This window comes from Chanos chanos, chromosome 15 (assembly GCF_902362185.1).
Source record: "Chanos chanos chromosome 15, fChaCha1.1, whole genome shotgun sequence".
NCBI classification, from domain to species: Eukaryota; Metazoa; Chordata; class Actinopteri; order Gonorynchiformes; family Chanidae; genus Chanos; species Chanos chanos.
The window spans coordinates 7,173,726-7,199,161 of record NC_044509.1 but is presented as its reverse complement, the minus strand read 5'-3'; the positions used below and the strand labels follow the sequence as shown (position 1 = coordinate 7,199,161).

Sequence of the window (25,436 nt, the reverse complement as noted above, 5' to 3'; positions counted from 1 at the left end):
CTGATTGGCCGCTTTTCTCCACAGGAGGTTGTCATCCTTCGCTACCCCCGGTTTTTCATAATGGCCCCCCCGTGTCCTTTAGATAAGAGACAGTGGTAGGAGTCTGCGGGCTGTCTCATTAAATACAGGATACAAATCGCTGGTTTCACATTGACAGATGGGACCTCCTGACCATCCAAGCTCTCTTTCTGCGCGGCCTCCTCACCGAGGGGCAATCCGCAGGATCTAGAGCGGAACCGCTCTCACCGTCAGTCCAGCAAAAAAAAGTACATATTTTAAACAGAAAACACCCTGTAGGAACAGATTTGCTGATGTTTCTGGAATGGTTTTTTTTGCTTTGTTTCTCTAGAATCTAACCAGCACAGTCATCAAGATTCGATGCCTTTTTTTTTTTTTTTTTTTGTTTCCCAGTAAGCGAAACCATATCTCGCGGGCGAGGACTCGGCAGTATCGGTGCGAACGCTTTCGTTGATTTTTTTTTTCTCTCTCTCGGATTAGAGGCTTTTAACAGCTGAGAAGGGGCATGACAGGCAAACAAACAAGACGTGTCTCCCTGCACTCTTAATCCAGCCTCTGGTTCCCGCTGACAGATGCATTAACGTGAAACTCCAGGGCCCGGACTGGCGCCAGAGCGTTTTATTGCCCACCGGGCACGGCCATAATCTCCTCTGAGAGGGTAACCATATGAAGGATACAGAGAGTGGGGCTACCACGTCGACCAGCTCCACCAGCTAGGGGGCCATGTCCCGTGGGACTACAGGCACATGCCTCCTCTCCATAAACACTACAGGCATTTGGCGCCCTCTCTGCTGTCTCCGTCCCGTCCCCGATACCGCTGTCCACTCCCGGGGCAGCTATTGTTGCAGCCATGATGAATAGCTGGTTGGATTGAACATGTTCCATGTTATGAGTGAGTTATGACCATCTGATAGCCGCAAGCCGCCCAGATGCCAGCGTTAATACGCTGATGAAGTCGGTCATAACTTCCATCGTCACCGAATTCTGAACCTTACAACGGAGACAACCAACCATTTTTTTTGAGACCTTCTTTTATCATTTGTCAGATTCAAAAAAATTCTTTAGGGTAGATGTCTGATGAGAATCAACATTTGAATCACATTTCATTTACTTGACAATCTGTCTAATGCTTGTCTCAACACCAGTTGGTTCATTTCCATGATATTATTAACATATATGATTATGTCCTTTGGTCCAACTTCTGGCATCTAAACTTAAACCTGAATTCTTGTTTCCGTTCCAGTTCCTACGGTCAACCGTAAGATCCCCAAGTGTTTGAGCTCTAGTTTCAGAGTCCCTATTGCCCCATGCCAACACTCACCGAATTACACACGCATGCACGCACGCACACACACACACACACATAGACACAGACATGCCGCCATTTCACATCATCACCTGTATTGCTATCACACAACAATCACCACGGGCGAAGAAAAGAGAGGGCACTATTTCTGTCTCGCGGGCGTACGCTCCCATTTGCCAAAGCTGGCGTGAAAACGGTGACCTCGCAGCAGCGCATGCCGGTTTCCAGAGAGGAGCAAGTGCGGTGCAGTCTCGGTCCTGGAATATCGAACCCGTCTAAACGCTCCTTCGCGTGTCATTATTCAATTCATTTAGTATCCTCAACGCTTAATGGTCATTTCACAGCCACTGAACAACAACAGGGCAAGAATAAAAATTTAAAACTTCAATTATGCTCCGGGAGTCCAAGAGAAATAATTTATACAGCTTGAACTGCAGAGCAATAACCGTATTACTGCAGTTTCCCATAGTGAAGAAATGCAGTGACCAGACCAGTGGTCTCCTGTGAGATTAGTTGTCAGTTATAATGTTATTTCCAGCAGATATTTGTAAAATGATGCAGTTCCTGTTTTTACCGTGCCTCATAACCTTTTTAGGAATGCTACTGTGTTTTTATTTTGGTCGCCACCTCCTTCCAGTCCCTCTGTGGCCGTTACATGCTTCCAGAAAGATCCTCGTGAATGGCCCTTGCAGAATTAGAGAAATATAAAACTACGTTTTAACATGTGTCTGTTTTCAGCATAGAAAATGAGAAAATTTTTAAGTAAAAAGGTCTTGGTGTTGGCAAAGTAAATAAGATGATTTAGACAGAGATTGTATGAAAGAACATATTTGTGAACAGAGGGTCCAATCTTCTACAGCAGTTTTTTCTCTCTCTCTCTCTCTTCTCGCAAGGAAGGTAATTTACAAGGGTATTACAATAACTTTCCAAGTTTTACAGAGCCAAATGCCACAGAATATTGAATTTCTCTTGATGTTTCCTCAGGATAACAAAAATGAAAAATTTTTAAATTAATATAAAAATTCTTGATTTTTTTTTTCCCCCCTCAAACGACTTCTTCCAAAAATCGAGTAAAAGTATTTCGTTTTATTCCTTGGAAACCTGAAAATACAGTGATTTTGAATGTAAGCATTTCAGCATGTCCAGTAAGATATTAATGAGAAACAAGCATAATTATTTTGTTCTTCTTTTGTATATTATGGCTTGTCATTGTTCTGGTATGTTATTTTAGACTTACTCTCGCTTTAGATCAATAAAATCGAGGTCACAGCGGGAGCCTGAATCAGCAAGAACTCAAAATCGGCTCTAAAGTGATAACAAATACCCGTCATATACACAGATCTGATAGAGTAACACACGCTCTGAGAGCAGCTTAGTATAAAGTGCTGAGGCAAGAGAGCATGGGATTAAGGCCATATGTACTTCATTAGGATAACCAAGAACAAATACTGTTCCCCCAGCCTGTACGGACCGGTTCATCTCCGCTCTTTTTTTTTTTTTTTTTTTTTTTCCCCTCGGTTACTCAGCAGTGTTCCCGAGGCGGGGCGCGGTGGTCCTGAGGAAACCACATCCTCCCGGACTGGGCCCAAACTGGAGTCAACACCTGCAGAGGCTCTATTACTGCCTCTCTCCCCGCCACCCGTGACTCCGCCCCCCCCCCCCCGACATTCCTCTAACCTGACCGGGCTGTCATCTCTGACAAATCTTCAACCACCACGCAACGTCTCACCTGAGCTCACTTAATCCACCTTTATACACACAAAAAACACACAAACATACATACATACATACCAAAAGCTACTGGTGGAACAAATTGCATGACAGCCTCCCATTTGGGGCAGGTAGAGACCTTATATGAATCTTATGATACCACCTATGAGAAATAAACACCCATAAACCGGATTAATACGCAACATATGCTGTACATCTGGATGTTTTAAGATGTTCTAAGTACCAGCCTGTAACAACAAGGTTATGAACTATGTTCTAAGGAATGTAGCAACTCTGTGACTGCAGAACCAGCCGTGCCGTTCCTTAAAAGAAAAACAGGACTTCCAATTTACAGTAAATGAAAAAGTATGGGGGTAGAGCCTGATTGAGGCTGAATATTTGAGTAGGAACCAGTCTAACGGCCGCTGATGGATCCATAAAGAAGTCTTTGAGTGAATGGCAGAACATCAGGCCCTGTTAATGCATTGCAGATGGGAAGGTAAGAGAATCTCCTGTTTTCGGTCCTGCCTCGTGGCCAGCCGGCGGGAGCAGGGACACCGCAGCCTTTGGCAGATACCCCAAACTCTGCGATTTTTTTTTTTTTTTATGTTATTGGCTCTCGCATCAGACAAGAGAACATTTTCACAGCTCTCGCTGTACATTCAGACGTGAGCAGGTAACGATCCCTTCGCGTGGCAGTGACTAATTTGGCTACTGGTCTCGAAACCTGAAATTTTTTTTTCCCTCACTCATGCTTTCGTTCCCCTCCTCAAAATAATTTCTGTTAAACCAAAAACCATTTTACTGAACCATAAAACAAATGCTAATATTTCAACCATAAGGTCCTCATCAGAACGTTGATGACCATCAATGTCTTTTTTCTTTTTTTTTTTGACTCAGCACCTTGTGTTGAGTTGTCTTTGGGGTATTCGTGTATTTTTGCCTTTCTGCAGTTTAGAATTCGTTGGCCACAGCCATTGCAAGGGAGAGGTCAGAGGGAGGTTACTATATCCTCACATCGAGTGGCGATGACGGGGCGAGCCTGCACCCCCTAGCAAACTGCGGGGGCGGCAGCGGCGGTGGAAACAGTTTGAACAATGGACACATTTAATATGTGGAGGTGTTCCAGATGGAAAGATAAAAGTGGGCGGGAGGGGTGTGGGGGGGCAGGATGGTATTTTTCACCACATCAGCATCTCCGTCGTGGCTCTGTCGGACCAAGGCACCGCCAGTCGCCTCCTGATTCTGACCTCTGCTGCGGGTTGACCCAGATCCCCTCCGCTCTCTGCACTCCTACAGCCATTTCACTTTTCATTAAAAGCTGATAAGAATAACAGTTTGGGTTAAGAGCGCCAAAATACCGCCCTGAAACAAGAGGCTCACGGCCGTATGGATTTCAGAGCAAGATAAATATTCAACAATCGGCCCACTGGAAAGTAAGACTCGCTTTTTCTTCCCTGCCGGATTAGCAAGGTTCTCCAAACACAAAGGATGGTATGTCTAATTGGAACCTTTACCAACACAGAGCGTGCTCTCCCACATCCATTCTGTTCCTCATCTCCGTGACCTCGGTTACATACGATTTTTTTTTTTTTTTTTTTCCGAGATTCGCATGACTTGTTACAAGTGCCATTAAAGCAGTCGAAAGCAAAGAAGAGCTATTAGTATTACCAGGGCATTATCTTTCACTTTCCGTCACGTTTTTTTTCCTCATAGAGTACACACGACCAGCCGGTTTTGGGAGAAAATGGAGAAGAGCTTACTGAAGTTACTTCATGCAGTCTGGTTGTGGTCTAAGTTAAGCTAATGCACTTTGAGTGCGAAGTTCAACAAAAAGTCAGCCGATATTGAAAACATTCAGTTCTGTGGAGATCATTATGTCCACGAGCATAATACATTTTTAAGCCCCTGGTTGTGAGCCAAACTGTATCACTGATGCTGATAGCTAATCATGAATCTCATCTGATGTTCAGCTATTTTTCTGTTCATTATTGTCCTGCGAAAATTACCATGGAAAAAAAAAAGCAATTAGAGGCAACTCCCAAAGACGCCAAGAAAGCAAGCTTTCACAATCCTCCCATGTTCCATTAAAATGACCAGGCATCTCAGTTTGGGACACCTAAATTACCTTCATAAGCCTCTTCCTGAAAAACCGTGGGGGCCAACAAGCTGTCTGGCCAAAGGAGGGAAGAAAGCAATTCGAGACACTGCTTGCATGTTAAACCTTCATGTATGACTTTTTGTCAGCGATGGTGACGCCAGTAAGGTACATAGCTCCAGAGGAAGCCAAACTGGGTGCCACGGTAACAAGTCCTATAGCGTGAGGGGGGCTAATAAGCTGCACATGGCACAGCTGGGGTTTTTCGAGGGTTTTTTTTTTTTTCAGTTGTTGTTGTTCCTTTTTTTTTTTTCCTTTTCCTTTACTAGACCGGTGTGTCTCGTCTCTCTAATGGGAACAGAACTGACACAACCACCGCGGGACGTCCTGTTTATGAGGCCAGTGTTTTTCAGTAAACAGATCCTCACATAAAACTGAAGCTTTGCTAAGGCCCCTAATGAGGCCATTTCTTTCCAAAGTCTCACTTGGTCCATACCCTCAGAGCACACTATTCTTAACCAGACCTTCTAAAGAATGGAGAGACATGGTTCATAACTGTCAGGATTTTCAAACCTTTTTTCTCAAAAATCACCCACTCATCACTGTTGCAGGCACTGAAATATACAGGAAATAAAGAGTATCAACGGATTTGGCCATTCTTTCAAATTTATTTTACTTTCTTAAACTGACAGTGTTGAGAATGAAAATACCACTCCCATGTCCAAAAGTTCCATCTGGAAGAGCTCACACCATTGCTTTGAGCTGTTCCTAAACGAACTATACAACAAATATTTTAAAAATAAAACGCAGCCAAGGGAAAGACCTGCCCATTTGGAGAATGACCGAGGTCTTTCACTGATATTCGTCCTCTGAACAAAGTTCTCTTTGTTTTGTCCATCCTATGTCAAATCAGAGCAAAGGCCTTTTGTCAGGTAGAGCATCACATGTCATAAAGATTGCCAAAAATCATAGAACAAACCACTCTTCAAAGATATCCAAAACAAACAAGGCCAAGGAAATATTTCATTTAAAGAGTAGAACATAAAACAAAGAAATAAAGTCTCCTGGAAGCCATCACTGAGTACTTCCCTGTTGAAGTGTTTGGGCTGCATAATCTCCCTCAGTGATTTTGACAAGCCTTTGCAAAGATGAGTCATGAGACCAGAATGGATGGTTACTCATTGACTGTATGATTAACTTGTAAACTCACTTTAGCTCATTCAGCACGACAGCTGCAAAAAAAAAAAAAAAAAAAACCCCAAACAATGAGGAAACAAGAAACACAAAGCAGTTCAGGTTTTTTTTTTTATTATCAAATGACTGAGCATTTGTAAAGAGGCAAATCTGAAAGTGATAACGTGTTCTCGTCATTTTTAAAGACAAAGGCGAACTCAGATAAATGAGCGAATTTGTCCGACGTTTACGTACGTCTAAACGTCCTACGGGCCGCATACAGGAACGAAGCTCCTCGCCCTGATGAAAAAACGATATGACGTTTCAGTGGACCAGAAACAAAACGAACATAAAATAACAGCGAACAACTTAGTCTGGCGTATCCTGTACGTGCTTGCATGTGTCTGGGTGAAAGAGACAGAGACTCAGCAGGTGGGGCATAGCTGTGGGAATAACATACAAGGCTCGAGTCGAAGTTTCGTTGTATAGGCCTCTTTAGAGGCGGCAGCCTTTCAATGGCCCTTTACTACACTCTAATTTCCACATCAAATGTGAGGGAAAGGGATACTGCCCGTCGGGTGGGGGGGGGGTAATGAGCACTCTTTTCTTTCCTTTTTCTGTCTCCCTGGCTTCTTTAGAGAGGATGGAAAGCCCCTGATGCCTTAACGATCTCCTTTAATCAGACACATGGTTTTCCCTTCAAGCTACCGGACAATTACAAAGCTATTCTATCTTGTCAGTTCTCAAGTTCACTTACAATCCCATTAAGATTCACCCAGACTCTAGTGGCAAAAAAAAGGGGTTTCTTTGAGCGCTCTTTTTTCCTAAAATAGGGCCAAAAAACCTTAAACATCAAGGTGTACAATGGAGCCTTTATATCCAAAGGTTTGATGGGCAGCATAATGAGAGCAGTTACTGTATAAACCGGCACTTTGTCCACAAAAACATTCCTGCGTCGCACAACTACTTCATCTAAAATCGTTCTCGTCAACGAGAGCTAATCTTGGCAGAGAGCTAATACAACTATACTCTGTGTGTGTGTGTGTGTGTGTGTGTGTGTGTGTGTGTGTGGTTTTTTTCTTGTGAAGAGTTTCATTTGAGACACGATTAAGAAAGATAACAAAAACAAAAATAATTCTATTCAGTTTCACTTAGTGCTAAAGGTTTTTCTTGGCCAGAAATTTAATGATGAAAGAACTTTGCTGAGAGAATTAACCGCGGCGTGTTAGCAAGCCCTGAACATCTCCATGAGAAGACGAACACGGGGTTAGGTTCTAGCACACCACATGACACGATGACCTCTTGTCCGGAGGTGCTAAATCAACTCAACCTACTCAGAATGTACACTGTCTTACCAATCTCATTGACTTCACTCATAGTTGGGTTTTATTTGGACAAAACCCCCCCATCGAACCTTCCAATAGGTGTACGCTCCGTGTCCCAAAGCAGGTGTTACAAACATGTCATCTACGCACAATAACATCAAAACATTACGCAACATTCCATCTTTCAGGTTAACTGGACCACAAGTGTCCCATATCTTTTAATGAGACGGCACATTGTTCCATTTTTCACAGAAAAGAACACAGTTAAAAGACATGAAATTATCCAGACTGACAGTCAGCACAGAAGCCTTAATGTTCACACCTCATCAATCCTGCCTGCTAAAAGGACTCGCACTTTAATAGCTCTTACAGAAGAGACGGCTTTGCTTTAAGAACTAAAGTGTTTATGCATGCCCCTAGTGTGCGAACTTGAAAGCAGCCGTATATTAATTGAACTTTATAGTAACGGGGTACATGTGGTTTATGCACCACAGACTCTAAGCTATGAGCTCCAAGACAAACACAGCTTTTTATGGCCAAATGTAACAGTGGTTTGGGATCCAAAGCCTGTATGTTGCCAAACCATGGACAATGTCTACACAGTCAGGCGTGGAGAGAACAGAAGAGAAAGAGCAAGGACGAAAGTATAAATAGATAAAATAAATATTTAGGCATTTGTACATATAACAGAACTTGTCGAGAGAGTATTTTGTAGCTGCATGGTAAACTGCGTTACATGGTTAACCCTCTCAGCTGTTTTCAGCCATTGTGTTTAGTCTCTAAATACTTCAACACTTTTTTTTTTTTGAAAGACATCAAGACCCTACAGAATTAGGAAAACAATTCCTTAAAGCTGACTTTGTGACTCACTGTTGAATTCCATCTTCCCGTTCTCTCACGACTGCCATGGCGGGAGGTTGATGTTGTCTCAGTGGAACAGTTCAGAAGAGATTCATAAACAGTTCAACAAACCCTGATGTCACAACTGTCCTTGAAGCCAATCTGAAGGTCAAAAAAAAGTGTTGTCTCTTTGGTTTTCCAGCCAGACCATAGCAAAATAAATAAATGAATCTAACCACTAGGGACGTGTAGCGTTCAGTCCCAAGGCAGATAGAATTAAAAGAAGGCCAGTTCTTAAAGTAACAGCTGATGTCACCGTGGAAACTTTGAACACCTCTGTTACTGATGCATACAAAATCAGCAGAGGTCATTCCAGAGACATGACTGAAATTAAGGAGAGCCTGAATCATACCAAGATTCAAATGAAACATGTAGAGCCACTTCAGCAGCACAATGCTTTGTGAGTGGAAATTTAAAAAAAATAATAAAAAAAATATATAAAAAGACTCACAAAACAAGACTTAATATGCCAAGTAACAGGAACCAAAAACATTTTTGTTCTAGTTCAGTGTTAAAATGCCGGATACAATGAATCAGCTAAAGCTGTTGACTGCCTGAAGGTGTGTTAGTGCTAGACAGAGGAAAAATGTTCAGCATTATTACTTTCTCAGTCTGGAATTAGATACATATAATCCATTAAAATGCTTTTAACATGAGAGTTTTTTGATAGAAATTGCAATGGGTATATGATCATTTTACATATAGAAAAGCAAAAAAACATGCGATGGAGGCACTGATAACGTTCAAATCCCACTTGGATGCAGCTTCATTCGTGTGAATTCACATACATTATTAGATGAGTGTGGGGTCAGTTTAAGATGCATTAGAGAACTGTTGAGTAGCATTTTGTGAACCTGTAAAATCTCATTGGGAGACATACCACTGCATTAACAGTTACATACACTCCATTCACACTATTTTTTTCCCTTTCACTTCCACTTTGATTCCTTTACACTATCACGTATGACACGCTCATGTGTGATTTCTTTTGCCCGCACATGTTTACACCGTGAAAGTAAATAAGTGCATGAATAAATAAACAAACCATCCTTTTCCTTATCCCTTTCTACATAAAGTCCTGACAAACATTACAAACACGCTGCTTTAAAGAAAAATGTACATTTATTAAGGAAAATATATCACTGTTTTATTGTTCTTTTTCATAAAAATATGAATTTAACAGACATTTCAATTCCTCATTTAAGCCACTCTTTTTTTTAGTACATGTCCATATATACAATACATACAACAAAACTAATGACACCTGCAACAATTAAATAGTCAGAATAATAAATTAACTGTCCAGTAAAGTGGAAGAACACAAGAACACATTAAATGCATGTTGGCAAGTACATTTAATCTGAACTCATATAAAGGTACTGAACCGAGAATAATTACCGTTACAGTATGTTGTGCAACACACACTCCTTTTATTACCCACATGCTGCCCCTGCTTCAGCAAAGGTGTCCGAACTCAGAAGGGAAAAAAAAACAAAACAAAAACCTATGAAAGCTGGCACAGACAGGCCTCGCTACCTTCCGTTATCTATAGTCCAACCTGAGCATCTAACTGAGACAAACAAATCCCTTTTTTCATAGCCTTTGTGTGCGTGTGTAGGACTATCTGTGTGTGTTTGTGTGTGTGTCTCTCTCAGAAGAAGGCCAACAAGTTCACACATGGGTTGGACTATCTGAGTAAGGGTCTGTTTTAGTCATGTGAAGTGCAACTGTGGGTGCCTTGTAATGACAGTGAGGTCCACTGCAGCTGATATTAGAGCACGGCTTTCGGTTCGTCCGTCCAGCTAACTTCCTGTTACAAAGGCTTTGCCAAGTCTGTAGAGTCTTTGAGCTCCACACCCACACACCACTGGTGATGCCCACCACTAGGGACATGAATATTTTCAGCATAAACACTGCCATAGTGGGCACTGAGGTGTCCAGGGAGCAGTCTTCGTTCCTTCGTCCGGGAAAAGACGCACACTTGCTCTCCAACGCCCTGAACTTCCAGTAATCCATATTAAGTCTCTCATAGAAATAACAAATGATAACACACGTGGCGGGAACAGTGTAGAGGATGGAAAAAACCCCGATCTTCACCATGAGTTTTTCCAGTTTTTCCGTGTTGGTGCCTCCCGTTTTCATGATCTTACGTATGTGAAACAAAGCGACGAATCCGGTCAGGATGAAAGAAGTACCAATGATTAGATAGCACGACAGGGGAATGAGGACAAATCCAGTGAGAGCGTTGACGTCCATACTGCCCACGTAACACAAGCCGGTCAGTTCATCCCCGGCCACTTTACGCATGGTGAGGATGATGATGGTCTTCATTGCAGGAATACCCCACGCAGCCATGTGAAAGTAGCTACTGTGCGCTTCAATCGCCTCGTGCCCCCATTTCCTACCTGCTGCCAGAAACCACGTCAGGGTGAGGATTACCCACCAGATGGAGCTGGCCATGCCAAAGTAGTACAGGATGAGAAAGACAATGGTGCAGCCCGTGCTCTCCAAGCCCTCTTGGATAATGTAAAGTTCCCCGTTTTCGCGGTCACAGGCGATGTTTTCGGCGCCCGCGACGGACCTGATGATGAAGGCCACGGAGTAGACGTTGTAGCACATGGAGAGGAAGATGATGGGTCGCTCCGGATACTGGAAACGCTGGGGATCCAGTAAGAAGGTGAGCACAGTGAAAGCGGTGGATATAAAGCAAAGAGTAGACCAAACCGCCATCCATATGAAAGCAAAGTCTTTGTCCTGTCTGGACCAGTAGACGTCCACATTAGAGGAGCATCGCGGCGCGCACGACTCGCTTTTCTCCACGTACTGGAACTTCTCTTGGTTCTCGCAAGGCTCCGCACCGCTCGAAGAGTGTCCAGTCCCAGAGCTTGGCTGCCTCGGCCTGGGCGGTACTGGAAGCATACCTTCTCCCTTCTTGGTCTCTGGCTTAGTGTCATTCTCTGGTGCTTCCATACAAAGGGAATTGGGATCATTCTTGGTTGGCAACTTGGAGCAATCTAATGAGTCAGGCCAGCCAAAGCTGAATTTTTCCATGATAGGCGAGCATTTCTGCCTGGCCTGCTCGCACATCGGACGGCATGCCGGGATCGTGGTGGACACTTGGTCAGTGCACATAGGGACGTAAAGCGAACAGAGGAAGAAACGCAGGTGCACGTGACATCCGTACTCCACCAAAGGAGCAAATTCATTCAGTTTAATTCCTGCCTCATCCTGACTCTCATACTTCATGAAGTTGGGCATCCTTGTCATGTTGTAGCCTATTCCCTGACACATAGGTATGGTAATGGGTTCACATTTTGCTGGTCTGCCCCGTTCAATATCGTATGCTCCAATCTCCAAAGTAAGCACAGCAATTACAAGTTTAGCCCAGAGAAAAATCACAACGCTGGTGTGAAAAGCCTTCATGGTCGTCGCAATTTATTTAAAAACTTCAGAATACCGCAGTTACAAATTTTAATCTAACATAAAATGGTTTCGTATGTCTGAAAATTTGATATTTACCAGAAGTGGATGTTATTCTTTTGTCTGGCTGAGTACAAAAACACACCGTTTTCAACGATAGTTTTGAGGAAAGGGAGGGTGATTGTTCGTTGTCCGAGAAGTAGGGCTAAAGTTTACTCCTGTTGCGATGTTCATCTTTATGTCTTGAGAAAAGTCCGCTGGCATCACGTTGATAAAATCCAGAACGGTGCTGTTACACACTTCAAAATTAATTCCCACGAAGCAAATTAGGTAGGTGTCAGCTCGACCAAAACAACATCTGGAAGCTACCACGTTAACGGCGTGCAGAACACGTTATGCAGGATGACAACTTGAGCACCGGTAAAACTCGCGTTAAAAATCTGCCACCATGCTGTTGAAAGTGCTTCAGAGTAGGCCTAAACTTCCACTAAGATCCATGTTTTCTGCGATTTGTGGTGACATGTTGAAGTGTACTTTTTTCTCCGCGCTAACACCGTGCATTACGTGCTGTAGAAATGTTTGACACTCTTCGAATGCTCAGCGATACGCTGCCCTCTCCCAGTCTCGCGCAGGAGAACACAAGCTTTCTCATTCTGATATTCTCTCTCGGGGCGGGCGCTATGTGACGAGTCGTCTAGCCCCGCCTCAGATTCAGTGCTACTCATACATACACAGCAGTTTACACTCTGAGTTGCCATTTGCAGGTGTGCTTTCATGCTTTTGCCAATATGTGCCCCTCGTGTGCCAGAAATAGTCTACCAAGATCTTACCGGTGGTGTAGAGAATGTCCGCATTTTTACATTAAGGTGAAAAAATTAAACCGGTACTTTTAATTATAAAATGACATTGTATTGTAAATACCACCCGTGCGTTCAGCTGAGTCTGTATCGAACGCAAAGAATTTATTCATGGACGAATCATGTAGGCCTACTGGGAGTTGTTCAGGGTTCAGGCTTCAAATAGGAAGGGTAAATACAGTCAATTTTAGGTTCATAAGATCTTGTTAAATCTCCCTCTAACGAGGTCTCCTGGAAAACTGTGCATGAGTAATCCTTCTTAATTGCAACTGCAAAAAGTGCTATTGACCACTACACTGTTTAAGACCAAGAAATAAAAATGGCCTTTGCTATTTAATCGTAACAGATCAATTTGCTGATATCCTTATATTTGCACCCTCTGAAGCAAATTAGCAGTTGGCTGAGTTGCTCAGAGCAGAGCACCCCAGGGCTTAGAGGCCAACTGTTCCCATCTAGTGGTCAGATAATGAGCAGAATCTCACAACTTATATCATTACTCTCTATAGAATACCTACCCCGTATTAATACCAAAATGTATGAATTAAACTAGGTTTGCAATTACTTTTAAATTCATTTGATTAAACTCACCTATAAAAAAAATATTTAGAGATATGTTAGAAAGAAAAAAAAACAACAACAGATATTTAGCAATCACTGCAAATTTAAGGTAAATAAAGATTTGAACACATTCTACGCCCTACAATTTCCAGAGAAAGAAAAATTCAGCATTCAGAACATTTTCAGACTTTCCATACATACCGCACTGGAGTCCTTACACATTTTCCTTGTCTTTACTGGGAGGCGGTAAGGGTGTAATTTCTATGTGAGACTTTCACACTGGGTTTTCAGGTTCAGATTCATGTCTGCGAGAGGGCCAGACAGGGTTTTTTTTCTCCCGCTCTTACAGCCCGGCCAGACGGCCAAACCCCGGGGTCGGAGGTGACGAGAGAGACACCTGCTCCTCGTCTCCCACCTTACACCCCCCCCCCCCAATTATCATGCAAAGCAGGAGAAGAGGAGAAGCGTCCTCATGCTGCTTAAGTGGCATTCATTGGTCCCTATCTCCTCCTGCTGCCGGGCACTAGGAAAACTATCCCACTCGTCAAAGTTCCCACAAAATGCAGGATCGGTTTCCTGCCTTTTTTTTTTCTTTCTTTCTTTCACTCTTTCTTTCTTTCTTTCTCTTTTTTTTTCTTTTTTTGGTTAAACACTGACGGGTCAATTTCCTGCTGGTGTAAATGAAATGAGATTCTTTTTGGCCTCTGTTTTTGTTTTGGCTGAGAGCTGTTTTAAGGAGTGTTTTCCATGTATTCTACCTCAAGTCTCTCTCAGTTTGCCATGAAAGGAACTATTCTTTTCGCACACTGAATGGAGGGAGAAAAAAAAGAAAGAAAGAGAAACCACAACTAGAAGTGTAATCAGTCAAAATTACAAATGTAGGTATTAGAACTGGGAGGAGCTTTTCCATAAACGGAGGCACAGTCATTATCTTAGTTACGCATAAAACTCCCAAAGGCCTCGTTAAAGTGAACGGTCAAAACGCGATGGCCATGGAAAGGCTTGCACTTTGACGGCTTTCAGAGAAATGAGACATGTTTGGATGGCGGGTTTGTCATAACAAGTTAAACAAAAAAACGTCCGGAATTTGATCTAGAATAATCTGAAAACCATACCAGAGCTGACAGAAAGAAGATACAGAAGTTGATTACTATATGCATCCTCAGTCAGCATGTCACAGGTAATGGTAATTAAAGAGATGAAAGGTGATGTGTAGGTGGAACCAGTATTGAAATCTAATATTTGTAATGATAAAATGTAACACAATCCACTGGCCACGATATCAGACAAAAAGGTACAAAGCAAAAAAACTACTTAAGATCACATAATATGTTAGTTAAATATACTTTAAAATATATTTTAATACAGAAAACAATTTTTCAGAAAAAGGTACGATAAATGTCCTGTTCGCCTCTTGGGCAAACTTCCTTTTTTTTCAAATTCCATTTGGAAATCAGCTCCCAATGATATCATTAGAGCACCACCATGTTTAAACTAACTATTGTGTGTTTTTTCTATTTCTCATATTACCCATAAAATCAAGATTTTCTTTTTCACTTAAGTCCATGTTACCTCAAAAATCTAGATACAAATTGTTCATTATTCAAATAATTATCAAAAAAAAATCAAAAAACAGGAGACCTAACTCTTCCAAGTACAAAATGTTTGTGTGCTTGCAGGCTCCATTAACCTGGTGCAGCAGAACAATGGCCCCTCAGTGGTCAGGGCTTGTCTGTGACTGCATGACACAATGATTATGAATATTCCCTTTTTAACCATTAGCCCGGAGTGCAGGAGAAGCCCCCAGCGCCTCCCCGCGCCTCCTGCTCTCACACAGTGACTTTGGCACGCGGCGAAACTAGCCTTTCATCATCCAAACTATGAACGTGGCATGCCAAGGAAAGCAATTTTTTTTTTCAGCTGTAATGGCAAATGCTGTTGAGCATTATTTGCTCCATTTAAAGCCTCCTTCTCTAACTGGACTGACGACGAATGAAAAAAAAAAAAAGACCAAACAACACACATAAAGTACTAGGAACCTTTATCCGTCTTTTTTTTTTTTTTACCTTTCCTCCTTAACTTTACTTCAATCAATGTGACGTAAAGCACATCACGCATTAGGACATCGGCATTTGGACTGCCTCAATTCCTCACACAGAATGAATTTTTCTTGCATTTATTTTCCTGCGGGATTAGAGTGATGGACAGCCGTAGCACTGCACAGCTGTAAGGGCTACAGAGGGAGAACGGTGGGGGAAGGAGGGAGAGAGAGAGAGAGAGAGAGAGAGAGAGAGAGAGAGAGAGAGAATGCAGTCTGACACTAAGCACATAGTGAAGATGCCAGGCAGTCTTGAAAGACCTCATATTTCCATGTATTCCCATGCTTGGACAACACACAGGAACAACTCCCCTCTGGGCAGCCTTTTAAACCAGCGTCCCATAGATGAACATGTGCTAAGAGGGAAAGCCAGATTGGTTGATTTCAGGTATGGGCACACTGCCTTTCGATTGGCTCCGTGGCTCTCAGAACAGCTGAGGCATAATGGATCATGATGTTAGTTTTTAGTTAGGAAGAGCAAAAGAGGCCTAAACTGATAATCGTTTCTTATATCTTAATGTGCGGCTGTTGTTAAGTATTTGTTTATGCATCTGAAGTTTCGAATTCATCATCAAAGTAACGATGACTTGTATACAAATATGTGCAAAACCTTTGACGGCTTTTTGAAACTCCTCCTGTGAGTGGTTTAACTATTCCGTCCTTGAACTTCAAATGAGTTGTGAAACTATTTACATTAAAACTACAAAGACGTGGTATATTATTAACCGCTTGCATTTCAAAGATACTTAAACTCTGTCCTTGATCGCCTCAGCCAAACAGCCATGACTCCTGTGCCATGCAAATTTGCAAAAGCTATTTGCCAGGGTTTACATTTACCTGGAATTCATTTCCAAATTACAGGGAGTAGCCAAAATAACAAAAACACCAAAAATATTTGAAAATTTAATAACTAATCAGGAGTTGGACTGTCCTTTACCTTTAGAATGGAGTTAGTCTGCCTTGGAACCCTGGTATAGTAGCTTCAAAGTGTCTGTAGTGGGATTTTTGGCCAGTCCTAAAGAAGAAAAAGCTCTAATTCTTTAAAAGATGAAGAAGGAAGGAATCTACCTGGCATAAAATGTCTCTGATCTTCCAGTGAAGGTCTCAGTTATGTTTAGATTTGGTGATTGTGGAGACTATGGCAATTATTTGACTTAATTCTGTACTTCAAGAGATTACACTTAAATGTGCCTTTCAGCGTCTATGATGGCCTAATCGTCTTGTAATTTGGGAATATCTTGCAATATTATTAGCCATACTGGGTGTGGTTGGTCATTTAAAATGGTTTACTATTCCTTGGTGGTAATTCCACGCTGTAGAGTAATAATCATAACAGCTGACTTCCATGGTGTACCTGCTTCGGCACCAAATGGTGCTGCACCTTTACTAACGAATCCACAAACATGTCTGAGAGCTGGGATGGATACGCTCAACGGATTCCTTTCCCTTCTCCGAAAAAACTGGCCCAGATGTAGGAAAAAGAGTTAGAGAAGGCCGTCAGATGATATTACTTTCTTTCACTGTTCAATAGTCCAGGTTTTGTGCTCATTATATAAAGTGTGTGTTGATAAATATTGGCCTTGATTAGAAAATGACAGTCCATCCATAAATGGCTGATTAGCTTTTATCAAGATGTAGATTGAAGTTCCTTAATTCTTTAACGACACTTTTCTTAAGCATCTGTCTTTTCCAGTCAGTAAATGTCAACTTTCATTGCTTCGAGTTCCTTAGGCAGTTTTTACTAGTTCAACGGACGCTGTCATCATTTTTGACACACCTACTCTGTTACAATTACTTGAGAGAGGGTGCTTGTGTTCCAGTGCTTTCATAACTGCATTAACTCCGGTGAGTTTTGATTTATATTAAAACTCAAAAGAAAAAAAAAAATGTTTATATAATCCTCACTCACCAGTTACTTAACACTGGAACGTTTTCTGTGTCGATTTGCCCATTCTTGTGCCGGAGACAAAGAGCCCTATGTACGTGGATAAGATCTTTTCGAAATATGTCACATTCAGTCAGACAAGCTATGTAATTTCAGCAGCTCTTCCATATTTATGAAAACCTGCACGTTTCCAGGCTAATCAAAGCCTTTGACTTAGCTTGAGTTTGCTGGAGAAAACGCACTCTTATCTGAGGATCAGGGATTATAGCAACTCATCAGAGGATCGAAAAGAAAATGCAATCGTTCTCGATTGATTTTTTTAAAAACTTGGGGACTTGAAAAAGATCACAAAAAGTCTTTACGCCCAAAAACATAACACGATCAAACCCGAGTGCCACTCTAAGAAAGCAAACGGAAGAAACCGATTCTATAACAGAGCCATCTGTGTTACTGCGAGAGGCATACATGTCACTACTTATGTAAAGAACAAAACTATAATTGTCTGGGCAGCAGACGCACAGCCCGACGATCTTTTCCTAACAGATTAAAATAAATTGGACAGCCTTTGCTGCTCTCTTTCCACGACTTGGGTTACCGACAAGTCAGGGGCACCTAACGAGTCCTATTAATATGGTGTGGATAGCCAGAGGAATCAGGTGGCACCTCTTTGGCATGAGTTCACAAGGGCGTAGTGATGAACAGAGAGCCCGACAGTAACAAAGTGCCAGATATGTGTCACCGCTGATGCTGAGTCGGCTGTCAGAATGTGATATTTATGATGCGGGGGGGGTGGGGGGGGTCGGCGCGGGGTATCCTGCGCGTGGAGTCTTCGGGGCTAAAGCAGAGAAGATAAAAACTGAACCCGAGGCTTTCGCATTTTCCACAGATCCAGGGGCTCAATGAAAACAACACTGAGCAAAGGGTCTGGCGCCATAGATACCAAACCAGCGCAAACAAAGACCCCAGTCATGGTACCGAGGTTCTTCGATCGCTACGCGCTTTTTTTCGGGTTTGTATGTAAAACTCATTTTAACTGACATTTCGCAAAACGACCAAACGGAATCAAAGAGTACAGGTCTATACAAGTTAGAGTACTGGACAATATATATATATTTTTTACAGAACCTTCTATCCCTCTGTGACAAGCAATACAGTCTTCAGTAGATTCACACCGGGCTGGTACTGAACTCACGCGTTCTTTTTCTACACCCTGCCTTATTCCCACCTCTCTGCATATTTTTCCCAAAGTTGGAGGCAAGCAGTTCCATGTTCCCAACTCCTTGTCACTCAAAGAGTCGATTCTTTCTCTTTCCTCCTCGTTCTCTTTCTCTCCCCATTTCTCCGTGCCAGTACAAGCCATCCGTCCATCTCACCTTCCCTCTCTCTCTCTCTCCTTCTAATCTGGTTTTTCCCTCGTTCCCCTCACTGGTAGTCTAGCATAAACACAAGGCCTTCACACACATAAAGCATTGATTCTTCTCTTTCCATGCGAGCGAAGAAAAAAAGAAAAAAAAAACGGAAAAGAAAAACATATATGGTCATTTTTGGCGAGGAGTGGAGGGGCCACACAATGTCAGTCCTTGTTCTCGAAAATTGCTGCTTGGCTTTTCAGAGATTTATGATGTGAAATTAAGCAAGCACTGACTGCTAACTCCACCAGCCGTGTCTGAATATAAGAAAAATAAATAAATAAATAAATACAACTTCTAGGAATGGTAACATCTTCCGATTGTCTGATGAACAATAAGCTAATTCGTGAGACTCAGGCTAAAGGTAACGCAACAGAGCCTGATGCAAACATGGAAAAAAAATACTTTAAAAAAGTAAAAGTTCTTAAACAGACAAAAGGGAATGGATGCATAACTTAGCACCATTGTCGCTATCCACTACTCAAAAACCTACAACTACAATTACTACTATGGCAACTAATAACAGCAGCAATAACACCAAAAACAACATCGATGTAATTAAATCAACAAATGTTCTGGGTGCTTACTGTAACTAGTGGTAGCAAAGAGAGGAGGAAATCTCTCATTATCAGACATGGCAGTAGGTCTACACAAGATATCCTGAGCTACCCAACTTTGACGTCCAAAAATCCAAACGACGGCCAATCATTTTCGAGGAAACAATGACACAGTTGTATACACACGGAGAAGTGCAAACATCTGTGCGCTCTGCCTGAACAAGTCGGAGATGACACAGATACCTGCTCACTATCTGATAGGAGAGGGGATGGCATTCGCTCCTGCTTCTCAACAAGCTCACATTGAGACAAGCACAAAGGTCTAACCTACTCACGAAACACAACACAACTTGACTTTTTCTCTTAACTGCGTTCGTTGGGTGACTCTTTTAGCGGCTGTTGAGGCCTCACTTGGAAATGGGATGCCTAAGGGGGAGGGGGGGGGGGTGCAACTCTCAAATAACGTATAGAATTAATTAAAAGCTTGGATTTAAATCAGTGAATTCATGAAGTTTTTTTAATGATCGCTGTGCCTTTAAAATGGCAACGTTTTGTTACATTTCCATGTCGATACAAAAGCGTGCATTCATACGAGGCCAGTAGGAGATGCTTGTAAGAAGACATGCAAATATACTAAGACCTGTTTTCGTTAGGTTTGTCCGACGCGCTGGGGGCCAAAAAAAGGGGCGTTTTTAAAGGAAAGGAAAACAAAATAAAGGGAACAAACCTGAGGGCACATTTAAAGTTGTTTTTTTTTTTTTTTTTTCAAACTTTGAGTAAATGAGTAGTTCGCATTAGAGACTTGTCCACTTGGCAGTGAAGGATAATGGTCTCCCCTGGCCTTTTAAAGCTATGCATGGTAGTTCTGCTTTTGGCACAGAAACGTTTGTTGGTCAACTACCTGATATGAGTACTATAGTCGAGGTGTAGAGACTCATTGGAAAACTCTGGAAAATCTTTATTGTTCTGTCCCAGGTATGTTATACGCAATATCACAGTATGATCCCAACTCATTCATAAAGTCATGAGTTTAAAAAAAAAAAAAAAAAAGGTATATACTTCAAATATTGATTCTGAAGAAGAAGATATTAAAAATGGACAACACAGACATAAATGTAAGGCTCGAAATAGCTTGAAAACACCACAAAATATAGAAACATCTAAGTCTGTGTGTGTGTGTGTGTGTGTGTGTGTAATACCATATCAAAAAGCCCAAAAGGTAAAATGCAAAGATTTGAGAATTTGAGTTGTACTTTAAAAATCTGGGACATTGTTTCTTCTAGGCATAGAGTAGTAAACTTTCATCTTTTCTACGTCTATACACTCTTTCATTCACAATAACCAAGGGGCGCCAGGGTGTCTGTGGTCCGCCATGGGGCATCCTACTACCTAGTGTGCCCGGTGCCAGAACAAACTGTCCAGCAGGGTGCCGGCAGTCATATTTACAACTGACAAAGAAACACTGTCCCCACTGAGGTGTCCCGCTCTGTGGTTTGTGAGGTTCTGGTCCCACACAAAAAAAAACCCCTTACCCTCTGTCTAAAAATGTAATTGTTTAACATGGGAATTAAAAAAAAAAAGTCTTTTTTTTGGAGGAAATCTATTAAGAAAAACATTAGGAAAAGCTGAGCTGTCAGATCTGTAAGTAATTAGACAGTGGCTTAGAGAAAGGGGGGGGGGGGGGGGGGGGGGGTTGGTGTTGGCGGTTGTGGGGCGAGGGGGGGGGGTGGTTTTATATGCACGAAGGGTTTAACAAAACAGCGCTGTTTTTTATTACACCCCCTGCGAGTTCCCTTGCTCCTTTACACCCCCTCACCTCCCCATCCACACCCCACCTCCGCCCCCACCCCCACCCCCGCCAAAAAATGAGAGGCTTCATTCTCCGCTTTTCGAAACAGGAACTCGCTCTCCGAGATAAGACGAGAGTGGGTGAGTTCAGTGAAAAGCCTGGTGTGTCTCGAGGAGGGAAAAAACACGTCCACCTTTCTCTTTACTTTTCTTTTTTTCTTTTTTTTTTTACCCTCTTCTTCCCACCTTTCCCTCTCTATGTAAGGTATGCTGTTATTCTGGAAGTGAAGGAAAATGTTCAATAAGAAGTGAAAGTGAGGGGGCAGACATATCGCTCGGACTTTTCTGGAAGTGGAATCTAGGTCTCAGTAAAGAGACTATGAATAGGACACCAGCCTGGCAGACGGAGACCAAGGCCCAAATGCGAAGGAAAGAAAAGCGCTCCTAAGTTCTTATACAATGAATCACACTCAACTAATACCAAACCAACGTGATTTAAGGGCTTGATGTTGAGACTTTTTTTTTTTTCTTCCTCTCGGTAGAAAAGTCTGACATCTTACTTCACAACCATTGTTTAAATGGAGTTTGTGGCCACAAGGAGACCGAGCCTGAATCACTCAGATGTTCGAGCGTTCGATCCAAACGCTCTCTGTGGCACGCTGCGGCCTCTCAGAGAGAGTCCAGACGTCTGAAAAGCCGCTCGTCTGTCATCACGACCATCAGGCTGAACTAGACGCAACAGCCGCTCCAAACTCTCCCCTGGCCGTAAAATTCCAAAGCGCAGTGCTAATCTTCACAATTTCTTGGATCTCAATTTGATTGGCCATCATCACCCCGACGACTGCGAACGCGCCTTTTGCTTAACACAAGGTACTTGTTGATATCAGAACCGATCGCACCCCCCCCCTCCCAAACAGAATTAGTCAAGTGTTAAAGAGCAGCTGTAGTGTGAAATTTATTACATTGCTTTGGTGAGTCTCAACAGTCAAGACAGTAACAAAAACAACAACAACAAAAAAACACATTGTATGTTTCAAGCATCAACCTGCCTCAGATTGCTGCCTTGTATCATCCCGACTTGGCAAATGGAAGTTCCGATAGCATCACTAGCGATGGGTGGCATTCCCAGTTCTCCCTGTGCGTGTGAGCGTTATCTAATCAGTTAAGCCTTCCTCCTAGATCTCTAACTCTTTCTCCAATCTCTCTTTCACCAGGAACGCTCTACGGCTTGGAAGGGGAGAGAGAGAGAGAGAGAGAGAGAGAGAGATGGGTCTCTGCATTTCATCTTGAGATTTTATCTGCTTCCAGTTTGCATGCTCGCCCCCGTCTACAAATGAATCCATGCCGTCTCCAGTCTCACCCAGTCTAAACATGCCGTGCCCTGCAACTGTTGTAACAGCGCTAGGCGTGTCTCTGAATGGACTGTTCTGGACACACTTATCAACCGCTTCAAGTAATGCTCTGGGAAAACGAACTCAGCTGTTTATTCATTCGTTTATTTATTTCTTTACTTTTTGAAATCGTATTCAGTAAATGCATTCGACCATATCCTCTGTACTGAATGTTGTATTCAATATTCCAGAACTTCTTTTGCGTAATTAAAACCTGGATCCAATTAACAGGGCGAAATAAATGACCGAAATATTGCCTTTCAACGTCTTGTTAACAATTACTAATTGTTAACTTATTACTTGGCCCCTGTGCAGGCCAGCTGATCTGATGAGGTTGGTTAAAACACTGTTTTCTTTTGTTGTGGAGTAAATGAAATGATGCAGTGCAGAGACAGATTATCTTATTTTGGCTTCATCAAAAAGTCAGAAAAGGCCAGAAACGATCCCTTGACGTGAGTCAGAATCTCCTTTTTTTTTTTTTTTTTTTAATTTTCCTTCTACAGAACGAAGGCTGTAATAGATGCAAATATATTCAAAACCAAAAAAGCGTGTAGTCCAAAAAGGACAACTCTGGAATACACGAATACTGAAAGCCTGAAAGTCTTAAAAAAAAAAAAAAAAAAAAAGAAACTTGACTATAAAACTGGTCATATGAGCATAAATTTGTCAGAGAGTAAAAATGTTACAATTGTAAGAGAGCAGATTTCTTCACAGGCTCTTTAATATTATTGGGAATATATTTCAGTCAGTCGGGACGAACCGTGCCTTTATTAGTCCAAGTGCTCTATGGAAATGTTCAAATAGTTAGCTGCAAAAAAAAAAACAAAAAAACCCCTTGGCATAAAACGCTACACGGCAAACGCACACGCCACAGGGCATGTCACCTCCATCACGCCAGGCCGAGAACGAATAACAGACCTGACAGGACGTTGCGGGTTTGACTGAAAAACAGCAGTAAAAGCCAAGGGGAAAGGCAGACCTCAGCCCCCAACCTCCGCCAACCGAAGAACCCACGGCACGTTGGAGAGGGTCAACGATAATAAACTTCAATCCGTGCACGCGCGCGACTCCGTCTTCAGTCTGGTTCATGTTAATGTTGGTACCCAAGTCTTCCTGACATTAAAAGAAAAGAAAGTCCTAGGAAGCAGAAAAGTAAATATCAACCTGCCCGAGTGTTCCTGGGCTTAGAACCAAAACAAAAACAACACGGCAATAATAAATACCCTCTACCACTGCCGTTCCAAACCTCAGGCAGTCGCTCCAACAACCAGCTACAGACGATATGATTAATAACTGCTCGCACAATCTACGCTTGTTTTGAGCTCTCCTTGCGTTATATAACCAGTTTCGCTCCGATTATAATACGACCCCCGATTCCCACTGTAACCACTTCACAAAGTCAGCAATAAAGAGGTTTTTTTTTTTTGTTTGTTTGCTGTTTTGTTTTTGACCAGCATGTGTGGTCAGTGCTCCTGAGCAGCTTGCACAGGGCCTTGACTAACATTCGTGCCCAGGCACTTCTGGTAAACAATCGCGGCTTTGCTCTAGCGAAGACGTTGAGAGACGGGGCAAAGCCACACCATCCGCGGGACGTTCGCGGTCTCCGCACACCCTCTGCCAGTTATAACAGGTGAGCTTTTATGGCTTTCAATCTCTACGGCCCCTGAGCGCAAGAGGACCCAAAACCGTGCCAAAGCATACGGCAAAGGGAGAAAGACCGCCCACTCAAAGAACTTCTGTTCAGCAAAGCCCACACTGAATGTGACCTTCCAGAGGTTACCAGCTTTGACGAACTAGACATTCTCTCAATACAGTAACCTCATACATCAAGATGTTGTTTTTCTCCTAATCCTGTCAGAACAGTCAAACAGAATAGGCCGAGTTAGCTTGATGTAATCGTGGCAATGGGCGATGGTAATTGGGGCTATGATGTGATATTACTTTGTGATGGTTGTCATGTATATGTTTTCTAATGTTCAAACTTTATTAGCATGGCTAGATCGCTAACAGGCTTAAACTGGCAGACAAATAGCCAGGAAACCGTGAACTTGTCCAAGGAACATGGAAAAGAAATTTGGAAATGCTGGATTCAAATAGTGTGTGTGTGTGTGCGCGTGTGTGTGTGTCCAGCATAAGTGTATGTCTCTCAATCTTTGTGTCTGGCGCCTTAAGCATGAATCTTAGAATAAGAGAGAGACCACGGTTAAATTAAACTCGATTTCAAACAGCTGCGCAATCATTAACATGCTACTTCAGCAAACGCCACTCATCCAGTCTATAAATTATTTAGAATAATGTGCTGAAATCATTCTTTTAAAACTGATAAAACTGGTTCATAGCATCTGTCCCAAAACAGGCAGTGATGTATTAGGCTAAACACCTACAGATACATCTGAAAATGCATATTCATGACAAAAATAATGCAGTAATATAGAATATACAGAGAACAGAAATGCATAAAGGATCATCACATCAGACTATAAGGATGGCAATGACTTCCACTGATTAAAGCAGGTTAATAGAAAGGCTTTACTACTTAAGGTGCATCAGCAAAAGTCAAAACAACATTGATTTGGAAACAAAAGTAACTTTCACACTTGAACAGCCTCACAAATCAGACTTTTTTTTTTTTTTTCCAGCACAGCTGACAACACTGAGCAAACATGACTCATGAACAAAGGGGAAGCAGTAGGCATAAACCCCCCCACAAAAACAGATAAACAAACAAACAAAAAAAAACATCAATTGAGAATTAATGTTAAATTAACTGTGTTGTATACAGGTTCTAAACCTCACATGTCATTTCTGTGGAACTTTTAAAGGAACTGAAAGCACTATTCACAGTCACAACTTCTCTTGTTCTGGTAAGTCAGCTAACATAAAAGGCTAACAAAAAATGTATGATTAACAATAGAAGACAATGCAGTGCTGACCAATAAAAAC

General features: G+C 42.2%; 1 protein-coding gene across 1 annotated transcript; it reads right to left on the bottom strand.

Annotated features, from left to right (window-relative positions):
* Positions 1-636: 636 nt before the first annotated feature.
* On the bottom strand, positions 637-11,953 carry LOC115828886 (frizzled-9-like). Its single transcript, XM_030792984.1, has 3 exons — positions 10,353-11,953; positions 5,618-5,657; positions 637-879 (listed from the first exon to the last, which is right to left on the bottom strand). Exons 1-3 carry the CDS (start codon positions 11,951-11,953, stop codon positions 637-639), a joined length of 1,884 nt encoding a protein of 627 aa, XP_030648844.1.
* Between the last annotated feature and the right edge of the window lie 13,483 nt (positions 11,954-25,436).